General features: G+C 39.5%; 1 protein-coding gene across 6 annotated transcripts in view; it reads right to left on the reverse strand.

The window, feature by feature from the left end:
* Window positions 1-14,648, reverse strand: part of ARIH2 (ariadne RBR E3 ubiquitin protein ligase 2) — a 61,952-nt gene that overhangs the window by 29,191 nt on the left and 18,113 nt on the right. For 4 of the 6 annotated variants that reach the window (XM_023547743.2, XM_023547742.2, XM_064274563.1 and 1 more), the window contains exon 5: window positions 6,200-6,245. The exons of the other annotated variants lie outside the window; for them this stretch is intronic. In XM_023547743.2, coding sequence (XP_023403511.1) covers window positions 6,200-6,245 — 46 coding nt within the window. The remainder of the gene's footprint in view (window positions 1-6,199; window positions 6,246-14,648) is intronic. 6 annotated transcript variants of the gene reach the window in all.

Consider the following 14,648-nt stretch of genomic DNA (forward strand, 5'->3'; position numbering starts at 1 on the left):
GGACAGCCAGAGTGCTCCTTAGAAGCAAGGATAGCGAGACTTTGTCTCATATACTTCGGACATATTATCAAGAGGAATCAGTCCCTGAAGAAGAACATGATGCTTGGTAAAGTAGATGGTCAGCGGAAAAAGAGGAATATCCTCAAAGAGATGGACTGACACAGTGGCTGCAACAATGGGCTCAAGCATAACAATGATCATGAGGATGGCACAGGACCAGGAAGTGTTTAATTCTGTTGTACAAAGAGTGACTGTGAGTCAGAACCAACTGGACAGCACCTAACAACAATGTAACCCTGATACAAAAACATTAAAAAAAGAAAATTACGGACCAATATTGCTTGTGAACGCAGACACAAAAATCATTAATCAAAAAATTTTAGCAAATCAAATCCAGCAATATAGAAAAAGCATAATATACCGTGATGAAGAGAGGTTTTAGCCCAGGAATGTAATGCAAGGTTGACTTTAACATTTGAAAATTCTCCAATGTAATTCATGACATTAAAAAATAGACCAAAAAAAAAGATCATTTCAAGAGATGCAGAAAAACTCTTTTGATAAAATTCAATACTCAGCAATTAGGAAGAAAAGTAAACTTGCTGAATCTGATATAGGGCGTCTATGAAAAGCGTCATACTCAATGATGAAATAATGAACATTTTTCCCCATAAAATTAGGAAAACGGCAAGTATATACACTCTTACCATTTCATTTAATATTATACCGGAGGCCCTAGCCACTGAAATAACGCAAGAAAAGAAGAACAAAATCTATCCCTATGCCCAGATGAAATAACTGTTTACGTAGAAAATTCTAAAGGAATCTACGAAACTACTAGTAGAATTAATAAGTCAATTTAGTAAGGTCACAAAATACAAGGTCAATATGCAAAAATCAGAGGTATTCCTATATAGCAGCAAACAATTTAAAAATAAAAAATTTTTAGAAAGTTGCAGTAATTTTAATATTTTATTTAACTCAATATATCCAAAATATTATTTCAACATGTAACCTGTAAAATTATTAAGCTATTTTACATAGTTTTTTCATCCCACGTTTTCAAAATCTAGTGTGTATTTCACACATATCGCACACCTCAATTCACACTGGCTACATTTTTTTACATTTCACGTGTTCAATGGCCACACGTGGTACCATCAATAGCACAACTACGGACTGAATCAATTTCAATAAAAATCTCAGCAAGATTTCTTGTAGAAATTAATGGCTGATCTAAACAATTGTGAAAATGTCAAGAATCCAGAATAGCTGAAGCAATCTTGAGAGAGAGAAAAAAAAAAACAAAATTGGACGACTTAGAATATCAGACTTCAAGACTCACTTTAATGCTACAGTAATCAAGACACTGGGGTACTGGCTCAAGGACAGATACATAGATTAATGGAACAGAAGAGATTTTAGAAGTAAACCCATAAATCATGGTCAATTTTCAACAAAGGTGCCAAAGTAATTCAATGGAGAAAAGGTTAGTCTTTTCAACAAATAGTTCTGGAATAACTGAATATCATTTTATAAAGAAAAAGAACTTAGACTCTTAAACCACACAAAAATTAACTCAAAATAGTTCACAGATCTAAATGTAAAACCTAAAACTATAAAATTTCTACGATACATAAAATGTTTGTGACCTTGGTTTGAGCAGTTTTCTTAACGATAACATCAGAAACACAATCCTTAAAAAAAAAAAAAAAGATAAATTGGACTTAATCAAAATTAAACTTTCACTCTTTCAAAGACATTAAGAACATGAACCCAAGAGACAGAAAGCGCCACAAAAACCAGAGACTACATCAGCCTGAGACCAGAAGAACTAGATGGTGCCCAGCTACAACTTATGACTGCCCTGACAGAGAACCCCGAAGGGAGCAGGAGAGCAGTGGGATGCAGACCCCAAATTCTCATAAAAAGACCAGACTTAACGATCTGACTGAGACTAGAAGGACCCCGGAGGTCATGGTCCCCAGACCTTGTTAGCCCAAGACAGGAGCCACTCCCAAAGCCAACTCTTTAGACAGGGATTGGACTAGACTATGGGATAGAAAATGATACTGGTGAGGAGTGAGCTTCTTGGATCAAGCAGACACATGAGACTATGTGGGCAGCTCCTGTCTGCAGGGGAGATGAGAGGGCAGAGGGGGACAGAAGCCGGCTGAATGGACATGAAAATAGAGTGGAGAGGAGTGTGCTGTCTCATTAGGGGGAGAGCAACTAGGAGTATATAGCAAGGTGTATATAAATTTTTGTATGAGAGACTGACTTGATTTATAAACTATTACTTGAAGCACAATAAAAATTAAAAAGAAAATGAAGAGACAACCCATAGACTGGAAGAAAATATTTACAAATCTTGTATCTGAAAAAGGACTTAATTCAGAATATACAAAGCCTCTTAGAAACATTTAACTATTTTAAAAAAATGGACAGTCCTGATACATGCCACAACATGGATGAAACTTGAAAACATTATGCCAAGTAAAATCAGTCATTCACAAAAAGACAAATATTATATGATTCCACTTCTATATATCCAGAATAGGCAAGTATACAGACCAAAATTCATTAGTAGACCAGGACTCAGAAGGTGAGGGAAAGGCAGTCATTGTTTAGGGGGCACTGAGTTTCTGTTACAGGGAAAAATCTGGCAACGAGACAGTGGTGATAGTTGCACAACATGATGAACATAAGGTCACTGAATTGTATGTGCAAAAATGTTGAAATGGCAAATATTTTGGTTATATATACACATACATACACAAGTATATATATATTTTTTACCACTGTGTGTATAAATATATATATATGTATTTTTTACCACAATAAATAAAAAATGGGCAAAGGACTTGGACACTTCACCAAAAGAAAAATATGAATGGCAAATAAGCACAAGAAAAGATCCTCAATATCATTAGTCATTAAATCCAAAAACCCAAACCCACTGTTGTTGATTTCAACTCATCAGTCATTAGGGAACTGCAAATCCAAACAATGAGATAACCACTTCAAACTTACAAGAATGATCAGAATCCAAAAGACTGACAATACTGGTGGGAATGCAAAATAGTAGAGCTACCCTGAAAAACAGTTTGGCAATTTCTTATAACGTTAAGCATACGCTTACCACATGACCTAGCAATCCCACTCGTAGGTATCTATTCAAGAGAAATGAAGAAATATGCCCACATAAAAACCTGGGCATGAGTGGTCATAGCAACATTATTCATAATAGTCCCAAGCTAGAAACAACCCAAATGCCCATCAGCTGATGAAGAGATGAACAAAATGTGGCATATACATACCATGAAATATTATTCAGTAATAAAAAGAAACTACTGATGATGTACGACATGGATGAACTTCAAAAACACGCTGAAGTCAAAGAAGTCAGGCACAAAAGGCCACATATTGTATGATTTCATTCATATGAAATTTCTAGAACAGGCAAAACTGTACAGACAGACACAAAGAAGATGAGTAGTTGCCTGGGGCTGGGAGTGGGTACTGACTGTAAACAGGCACAAGGGAATTTTCTGGACAATGGAAATGTTCTAAAACCAGGATGTGGTGATGGTGCATGATTATAACTTATCTAACGGCACACTTTCAAACGGATGAATTTAATGGTGTGTAAGTAATACTTCAATAAAGCTGTCAAAAAATGAAAATGACTACAGATAGATATGTGATGAAGCAAATGCAGCAAAAGATGGGCAATTTTCTCACCTAGATGGTAAGCATATGCATACTCACTGTACAATTCTTTTGTGTGTTTTAAAATTTTCATAATAATAGTTCCGGGGAAAAGCTTTGCCAAATTAATTTAATGGCAATCAACTTGCACAAACAAATGTTACAATACACAAAGGGCTGACCCTTAATACTACAGTTTCAAGTAATTCATTCTGACCGTTTAATTATAATCCTCAAAAGGAGACTCTAAAAAAATTTTAGGCTAGTTTTCCTATACCTTGTCCCTTCCTGTTTTTAGAGTTTTAATGTAGTTTTGACTACAGGTTAGCTGATTATACAATGTAAATTTTAGTATAAAGTCATTTAATTTCCACATGATCTCCATGGCACCTAAGGCAGATAACTTTACACGACTCCATCAGGCTCTCTTTCTCAACCTCCCCGACGAGGCTTTCTCGGTGTTCCACTGGATGCTCTGCTCTCAGTCTGCCACCTCCTTAAATGTCCCTATTCCACAGGGTACCACTATCAGGCCTGCCTTCTTCTTACTTCCTGGTTTGTTTCTGAGTAATCACATTCTTGCCTGAGCACTGGTGAATGTGCACACAAGCCACAAGGACAAGAGCTCCTCTCTCATTTTTCCCGGGAGCTGGGGTAGCAAGTGTACCTGAGGAAGGTAGGGAAGGGAGGACAAGTAGGGATATCGAGTTCAGCAAAGACTAAAACGTGCTCTCAAGTCTCTGGGTGATCCAGGAAAAGCTTTCAGAAACAAAGACAGGTCGGAGGAGGGGCCAAATGCAGCCCATCTTTCTTGCCTTTCTATTCTCTCTCTCTGTGCCCTCTAAACCCTGTACCACTCTGGGTCAGAAGTTGCTGGGAGCTCTCCCGCCAGCTAGAAAGGACTGTGGGATCATCTTTGTTGTCATTTATTCTGGACACAGCCCAGCATGACCATAGGCCTCATTTCAATCTCGCTCTGTTTTGCCATTGCATTTATGATCTCATGACCCTCAGTTTCCAGATCTTTATTCCAGGAAACACTTAGCTACACACGCATGTAAAAAAGGAGTCTTTAGCTGGTTATCAGTATTTCCCAAAGATCTCGGGCAAATATCTTCTGCCATCCTCTATAGTTTTTGTTTGCAACAGAAACTTTAAGGTATCTCTCCCCAGTACAGACCCACAAAACACGTTCACCAGTTATCACCTGGCTACAATATGCACTGATACCACAAGGAGTAGACAGTTGCTGGGAAGTTAAGTTCTCCTTTATGTTTATCATAAAGAACGCAGTACATGTGTCACACAATTCTACTGCTTCACATGCAGGGCTGGAGGATGGAGCGTGGGGACTGGGGGAAATCCAGGATCAAGGCTAATGATGCTATGATTTTCTCACAGAGACAGAATGAAGGCCAAGTGTGTTTGAATGCTTTCACCACTGTTGCCAGCAAGCAGTTCCTGACATGGCTGCTGTTGTTAGTTGCCTTCAGGTCAATTCTGACTCATGGCTAAAAGCACATAAATCCACAACCTCAGTATTTCAAAAAACATTCCAGAGACACGTCCTTCAACCATCTAAGGGCTCCAGAAACTAAAAAAGTGAAAGTGTAAACATCAAATCTGTTGGCTTGGAATGGAGACTACCTTGTTAAGATAAACTTTGGATCTGTGTGGCCTCTGACTCACTCACAACAAGGAGATAGCTCCAGGGTTTCAGGAGCTTAGATAAGGTAACTCCAGCAGCAATCGGATTGTGGGCTTATAAAACTCTGTGACTTCCTACCCGACTCTATGTTTCAACTATATTCAGTGTATATTTTCCTCATTAAGTCCCTAAGCAGAATGCCATACTGTGGTGAAATCATTTTTTAAAACACCAGTCCCCAAGTCCAGTTAAAGTTTGTTAGTAAATGACAGCCACAATTTTTTTTCCAGTTTCTATGAAAAGCTCCCCTCCCCTCAAAAAAGAAAATCAAGCACCTGTCTATTAGGATTTTAAATTAATCATTGGACCAAACATTTCTTGAGTTCCCTGCCCACAGGGAACTTACAATACCAGATGGAGATAAGCCCTGCTACTGAAGGAAACAATAAGCACATACAACATTTAGGGCCTTTTCTAATATACAACCAATACCTATCTTCCTGAAAAATATTTTAAGACTTTCAGGAAATTTAACAGTTATTACCTGACATCACAAAGCGCTAGACTATTGATATGTTTATTGCTCAAAATAGCACAAATACATGCTAATTTTATATAAGGATCAAAGCATATACTGAATAGCCTATGTTCCTGACAACAGTTCCCCAAGGAAAACCATGAGCATGGCCAGTTGCTTTTTCATCTTTTTAGTCTACTAACTGTCCAGCCCTCAGGACAAGTTAACACCACAGCTTGCAAATAGATTTTTTTCCCCCAGGAAGGAAAAAAAAAAAAATCCAGCAGCCCACCAAAACTGTCACCAGCCCTTCCCACACTTACCAGTGCCATAGGGAGGATGCAGCTGATAGCAGTGAGCATCAACGGCCTGAAAAAATACAGGTGGTAGTTTCAATTTTTATTTAAAATTCTTACTTGCCAACTGCCTGAAATCTTTTACATGAATGGGTCTCCATGCCTCAGCCTGTGTTAAGCCACTTGGTGGTCGGAGCACATCTGTTAACACTAATTAACTCACTAAAAAACAGAGATGAGGGAAGGTAGTGAACTGTGGGCCAACTTCTAGGCCTGGGGTAGGCAGGGTCAAAGTACAAGAAAACTAGCCTAAAGAGAGTAAGATGGATGGATTCAGGTCTTTAGAGGTTGGCAGGTGAGGCAAGAAAGTAATCGAGGGATAAGAAAAAGAAACAAGGTTAAAGCTGAGAAAAAAAGAGTAGGTGAACACCAGCCTAGAGACAAAATCAGCATTGGTGGTAGTACTGGTGGGGTTCCAGAGTGCCTCTGATCAAGGCCAAGGCTCACCCCGTAAGTCTAATTTGGGATGAGACTGCACATCTCCCACACTTATCATGCACATACTTCTAACCTCTAAAAGGCCAGCTCTATGTATGGCACCTGATCCAAACTTTTCCCCCCTTCAATTTCTCTTTTCAGATCCATGCAGGGAGAGCTGACTTGTAACTGAGGCACCCACATGCTATTCATGTTTTTTTTAATCTGATTAATAAACACAGATTTGAAGATTTCCCACTAGTCCAACTTTAACTCAGTTCTAACTGCTATGGTCTCTAAGTATTAAAATTAATACCAAAAACACACACCCCACTAAATAAATATAATAAAAATTAAGTCATCATTCTTTGACCATTAGGGTGTATTTTTTTATTATGAAAAACTCCAAACATCTACAAAATGTAGAGTAAATGAATCCCATGTACCTATCATCCAGCTCCAACATCCACTCATGGCTAGGATCACTGTATATCTCTACTCCACCTACCCCCTACCCTCCAGATTACTGTCATATATTTCAGGGTGCACTTCAGTGAAAACCCTCAAATTTCCACGGGGACGCCATAAGGGCAGGATGACCACCATTTCAGCAAATCCAGGTAACTTCTAGCAACCACAAGCAAAAGAAACGCGCGTGGGAGCTACTGTCAGATAAATTGCACACAATACATCTAAAAGCCATGTCTCCTCCTATGTTAGTACAGACACAAGCCCAGCTTCTCCAGAGACGATTTCAAACAATGTTTTGTCTCTTCCAACCACTGATACTATGAGGAGGCAAAGAAGAGGGAATGCCAAACACCAATTAGGCAGTACCACCCAAGTCCCCTTTTTCTCCAGATGAACATATCTCAGAGGGCAGTACATCTTACTGACAAAGCCACAGACTCAAATAACAGGCTTTGAAGACACCTTCTACCCCACTGACTGTGCCCTTAACCTACCTCTTTAATTACGCTCGAAATGCATGATTCAATTTTTAAAGGTAAACATTCTGTTCAGAACGGACACTCCTTGAGAGCAGAGATTTTTTGGTCTGTTTCCTTCTCTGCCATATCCAAGCACCGAGAACAATGCCTGTGCCAGACTAGGTCTCATATGCTAACATCACCCTCTGCCTATCTCTGGTGATCCAGTCTCAAGACTGCACACCCACATCCTCCTCCAGAACCCAAGCAGGCACCAAGGTCTTCCAAGCCCTCAGGGGATGCACTATCTAACAGAAAAAGCCATACACACACCAGGTTTTCCAAGGAAGTTAAAAAAGGACAGAGGGTTAAAAGGTCTCCCGAGAGTTACAGGAAGGACAGAGACCTGGACAGGTAGTTTGAGGGGGCAAAAATCAAGCATATGGGTTAAGGAAAAGAGCAATGGGGAGGTGTTCAGGCTGGATTCTGGAGAAATCACCACAAGTTTTTCAACAGAGTGAGATAAAGTGGTGCTTTTGGTGAATGTATCAGAAAATTATGAAGTAGAAGTGGAAAAAGCTTTATTATTTATACCTCCTCTAACAATTCTTTAAAAAAAAAAAAAGTGGGGGCAGAAACTAAATGAAAGGAGACCTTTAAGTTCCTTTAAGATAGAGGTCAAACTTTTCCCATCTCTCCCAACACCTATCTAAAAATTAGAGCACCAGAAGACACTCAGGAAACACTTATTTACTGGGAAATCAACAAACTCTTTACCTACTCCAATTATCAATGAGCAAAGAAAATGGTTCATAAAAAGTACTCAAATGAAAAGGAACAACACCCCAACCCACTTCTCCCTTCCCCTCCCCAGTCTTCCTATCCAGCAGATATGTCTTCCAGTTGTTTCTCTAGGTTCCTCTACCAACATCACTGAGTGCACCACAGCACACTCTACCAGATTTAGCTTACTTATATCACCCTCATGGAAACCCTGGTGGCGTAGTAGTTAAGAGCTACAGCTGGTAACCAAAAGGTCAGCAGTTCAAATCCACCAGGTGCTCTCTGGAAACTCTATGGGGGAGTTCTACTCTGTCCTATAGGGTCGCTATGAGTAGGAATTGACTCAATGCCAACGGGTTTGGCTTTTTTGGTTACACCACCCTCAAGGAACCCTGGTGGCAAAATGTTTAAGAGTTGTGCTGCTAACAAAAAGGTTGGCGGTTCGAACTCACCCAGTGGCTCTGTGACAGAAAGACCAGCTATCTGCTCCCATAAAGATTACAGCCTGGGAGACCCATGGGGCAGTTCTACTCTGTCACATTCATTCCCTGAGTTGGAATAAACTCAATAGTACCTAACAGCATACTATCACCTACCTCCTCCTTAAAAGCCCCAGTTTTGTGACATTTAAATTACTATTTTTAGTTCTTCATGGGTTATCTCTGTAACTTTAAGATACCATTAACTGGACCAGAACTGCATTTCCTTCCCTGTGGTTCCAATCCCTGGGCCACTCAAAGGAAAATGTTCCTACATTAGGCACAAATATATCATCTTTACATACTTGTCATTGATTACTCATACTCATGCCACATATTTTGCTTTATATTTGGATCATGATTTCTGTGTAGCTGTTTTGCTTTGCATGGAAATTCTGATTCCCCTCCCCATAAAGAGTTCCACGGTTTCTTCACCATATTGCTACTATCTTCCAGCTTCTTCATTCCATCTTTGCTTAAACTCCATTCCTAATCTTGAGGAAAATTTTCTTGGATTTGGATGTTTCCCAGGTCTGTTGTACCACTGACATTACGAGATCCTTCACTGGACTACTAGGTTTATTCAACGACTTCCTGTATTTCTAAGCTTCCTCCTTTTTTATTTTCATCCTCAAGAAACTACTTCAAAAAAATACAAGGAAGTAAATTTTGGGAGTCCTTGCATGCCTGAAAATGAGTTTATTTTTCAATGTCAGCATTCTAGGTTTAAAACCATTTTCCTTCAAGACTCTGAAAACCAATTGTCCACTGTCTTCTGTTTGTCACTACTGCTAATGAGATGATTGATTCCCATTTCTTTTACCTGGTATAACGTTATGGAAACTTTTAGGGATTTCTATCCTTATTTTTCCGAAATCTTACAGTGGCAATTCTAGCAGTGAGTCTTTATCCTTCTGGGCAAAAGCAGGCATTTTCAATATGAAGACTGCACCTCTCTTCAGCTCTTGGAAATTTTTTCTTATCATGTTTTTACTATTTGCCTCCCTTCAATTTTCTCTGTTCTCGCTTCCCAGAAATTTGATTAGATGTTGGATCTCCTGGATTGATCCCCTATGTATTTTTTTGTTCCACACACACTTTTTGCCTGTATTTTGAATTTATATTCAAAGATTTTCTTGATTTTATGTTCTGATTTACAAAATATTTTTTAACTTGGTAAACCTGTAATTCATCTCCACGAGCTCTTTTTAATTCTGATTGTTTTTTCCTCATGGCATCTTTAGCTGCTTTATGGATGCCACATCTTGAATACCTTGGAGAATATTAAATAGTGTGCTTTAAAAAAATAAATAAAATTATCTTCTGGTCCCTGTTTCAGTTAAGGTCAATTTTTCTGTTTCTCTTTCATTTCCCATGCTTTCTTAAAATGTCTGATGATTCTTGGTTTGCCACTCCCATTTAAAAACAACTGGACTAAACCAAAAGCAATGAAGTTTCCTGAATACAACCAAACGCTTCGAAGGCCAGAGTAGCAGGGACGAGGGTCTGGGGACCATGATTTCAGGGGACATCTAGGACAACTGGCATAACAAAATGTATTAAGAAAACATTCTGCATCCCACTTTGGAGAGTGGCATCTGGGGTCTTAAAGGCTAGCAAGCAGCCATCTAAAATGCATCAATTGGTGCAACCCACCTGGAACAAAGGAGAATGAAGAACACCAAAGACACAAGGTAAATATGAGCCCAAGAGACAGAATGGGTCATCAGCCTGAAGAACTAAATGGTGCCTGGCTACCACCACTGATGACTGCCCTGAAAGGTAACACAACAGAGAATCTCTGATGGAGCAGAACAGTGGGATGCAGACCCCAAATTCTCGTAAAAAGACCACTTAATGGTTTGACTGAGACTAGAAGGACCCTGGAGGTCATGGTCCCCAGGCCTTCTGTTAGCCCAAGACAGGAATCATTCCCAAAGCCAACTCTTCAGACAGGTACTGGACTGGACTATAAGACAGAAAATGATACTGGTGAACAGTGAGCTTCTTGGCTCAAGTAGACACATGATACTATGTGGGCAGCTCCTGTCTGGAGGTGAGATGAGAAGGCAGAGGGGACAGGAGCTGCTTGTATGGACATGGGGAATACAGTGTGGAGACAAGGAGTATGCTGTCTTATTAGGGGAAGAGCATCTAGGAGTACAGAGCAAGGTATGGATGAGTTTTTGTATGAGAGACTGACTTGATTTGTAAACTTTCACTTAAAACACAATAAATAAAAAAATAAAAAAGGGTCACCACAAGCTGATATATACTACAACATGGATGAACTTCAAAAGTACTGTGCTAAGTGAAAGAAGACAGAAAAGGACACAAATTGTACAATTCCATTTATGTGACCTATCCAGGATAGGTAAGTCCATAGCAACAGAAAGTAGATCAGTAGTTGTCAAGAACTGAGGGAAGGGGGACTGAGGAGTGACTTCATAATGGGCATGGGGTTTTTCTTTTGGGGTGATATAAATATTTTGTAACTGGATAGAGGTGATGATTGTGCAACATTGTGAATGTTTTAAATGTCACTGAACTGTACACTTTAAAATGGTTAATTTTATGTTTTGTAAATATTACTTCAATTCAAAAACGGGGGGGAGGAAAATGAATCTTAAGTTTGTGTACATCGACAAAACCTGTGAACTGATAGGCTTTTCTTTAGAGCGATCAGTCAAAGGTAGCTGTTACTCACGGGCCCCTAAAATGACAAATGAGGCCAGTCAAATCTCAAATTCTAAGAGTCCTATTACTACCCACTTGACTCCATTTCTTAAAAATAAGATTTTTTTGCATACAGACCAAATGGGGGTGGGCTGACTGTTACAGATCTTTAATTAATACTCCCATTTGCAGCACACTTTTCTCTCCCAGCCTTTGTCAGTTAAATTGGAACCTACAGCCTCTTCAAGGATCTGCTGAACAAACTGGCTTTCATGTGCAATGATGTTCCCACATGCCAATCCCAGCCCCATTCTCTGTTATTATGACTCAATAACATTTACATGCCTGTACTTTCATTTTCATGGTATTTAAAAATGGGGAGGGAGAATCAAAGGTATATGAAGCAGCCAATCATCTCTGAAGCAAAAGTCACCATAAATAAGCTAGCAAAAAGAGATTTGACATGTTCCACCAAAATATTGTCAAGGTCAAAAATTTTAAAGCATCTACATTGTATTTATGATTGCACAGACCATTCATTAGTCATCTTTACAGATCAAAATGGACATAAGAACTCAACCCACTTTTACATTATAATCAATAAAATATGAAGTCACACTTAGACATCAAAAATACTTCTGGAAACCTATCCAACTTGTGAGTATGGTTGGGCAGTTTAAATTCTACTTCTACTCTGGTTAAGAAACCAGTACATTCTGATGGTTGGACACATCCTTGCAAGCAGCCAAAGAAAGTAAGCACTTCTCCTCACTGCAATAAGGAATGAATACTTGAACCATCTTGTAATTTTATTTTATTTTTTTACATCCACATGAATACAATGTAAAATGCCTTGACCTCATTCCTGAAGACTATTTCATGAGGCTTGTATAAAGTTCAGGTTTCTATAATAGAATTGCCAAAACTCACTCTGCAATCCACCCCACGCCAGGAACCACTCATTTGTAAGGTGGTATACATCTGAGAAACGGTATATAGGATCTCTACTTGGGAGTCAGCTGGCTTCATGGAAGCCCTCTGACAAACATGTTTTCTGTTTACATATAGAAGCAAAGCTTTGAGGTTAAATTCTCAACTTTTGTGTTTACTGAGGTGGGCTTAGATAGATCAACAACAAGCAACACTAAGAACACAACTAGGCATTTTTGCTAGGTGCTAATATGCAAAGAGAAGCCACCTGCATGGCACAAATGGTTAAGTGCTTGGCTAGTAGCTAAAGGTTGGTAGTTCAATTCTACAGAGGCACCCTGGAAAAAAGGCCTGGTGACCTACTTCCAAAACATCAGAATTGATTCAACAGGCAACTAGTTTGTTGTTTGTTTTTTAATAAGCAAAGGAAAAATGTGGACCTCTACTTCAAAGAGTTCACGTACTGTCTTATAAACATGTAATTTCCAATCAGTGTATGTACATCCCAAAACATGCACAAAGTGGTAGAGAAGTGAGGGTGACCAACCGTGCCTGGGGGATCAGGGAGGACTTCATGGGGAGAAGACAGTCAAAGGTAATTCCTCAGTTTCCAGCTAAGCAGGTAAGCAGGTCGATAGTGGTACCAAGAATTAAGATAGAGAATCAGGAAGCCTAGTTTGATGGCATTGGTGTTGTTTCTTATAAAAAGAAACAAAGCTATCTACAGACTCCGGGAAATCATGGCAGAAGTGTTGAAGAGACTGGTAAAAGCTTAAAATAAGGGATAAAAGAAATGAGACCAGGTTTCTACGGGCTCTGGGAAAAGATGGCAGAAGTGTTAAACAGACCAGTAAAGGCTTATGGTAAGGGATAAAACAGATGAGAGCAAGCAGAATGTGTACTGGTCAAGGGAGAAACTGCTACTCATAGAGAGCAATTTTCCCAGGTAGAGATCACTCTTTGTTCATAACAGCTACGTTCTACTATTAAAACCTCCAAACCTCTCACTGGCCCTGCCTGTATTTTTCTCTACTTATGATTGATAACTTGTGATTACCACTGTGAACCCATTTCATGTTTTAAAGGCTCATGGTCATTGAAAGAAAAGGGACTATAACATAAACTTCATGTTCTGACAATTCATGTCAGTGTAAGTAATAAAGTCACAGGGCAGACATGCCTTCTTGTTATCTCACTCTGCACCTTTCTCAAACCTTGCCCACAACTCTTCTTTTGGGCAGACTAATTTCAAGAAGCCCTGGTGGTACAATGGTTAAATGCTTGGCTGCTAATCAAAAGTCAGTTTGAACCTACCAGCAGCTCCACAGGAGAAAAGACCCAGCGATCTGCTCCCGTAAAGATTACAGCCTAGGAAACCCTACTGGGCAATTCTACTCTATCCTATAGGGTCGTTGTGAGTCAGAAATGACATGACCGCACTCAACAACAATCTAATTCCTCAAATTTTTCCGAGAACAGCAGGAGCAAAAACAAAGTTAAAAAGGGGGAGGAGGTAGGTCAGGAACAGAGCAAAAGTTACAGACAGGCACGTGGGTAACTCAATAACAAGGACCCCAAAGTTGATTAAGCACTCCAGTAAATAGTGCTTTCAACGCAAGCATAAGACCAAACGCTGCAGTCAACCAGAAGTGTAGGATCAGCGGACAGGCTATTTTCTCCTATATGCTTTTCCTGGCCCCAATTCAAAATTCATTTTGTTATTTTTATCAGTGAACCCATGGGAAAGGGCACCAGAAGCTCTGGATGAAGGCAAAAGAATCCAAAGTACATGACCCAACCATACGCACACTCAGGACTTAACTACCATACGCACACTCAGTCAACAATATATTGCCCAGAACCTTCCTTGATGTTGTTCCTACCCTATAACTCAAGATACATAATCTTGGAATATGTTTTAAAGAATCACAGCAAACATGTGAAAGTAACATTCCCACTATACTACTTTCGCCCTGCCTCCACCATTACCAAGCAATTTGTTTTGAACACACACGTGCCAGGCACTTTACACGTATTATCATTTAACAGAGAGGGAACCTAACCCTTAAAGTTGTTGAGAGACTTGCCCAAGGTCACATCATATTAAGTGGCAGAGAAAGGACTGGAACCTGATCATCTGACTACTAGCCCAGGTCCTTTACCCACTCTGCCCAACAGACACAAAGGCCACATCCATGAAGA

Source organism: Loxodonta africana, chromosome 22 (genome assembly GCF_030014295.1).
Source record: "Loxodonta africana isolate mLoxAfr1 chromosome 22, mLoxAfr1.hap2, whole genome shotgun sequence".
Lineage (NCBI taxonomy): Eukaryota > Metazoa > Chordata > Mammalia > Proboscidea > Elephantidae > Loxodonta > Loxodonta africana.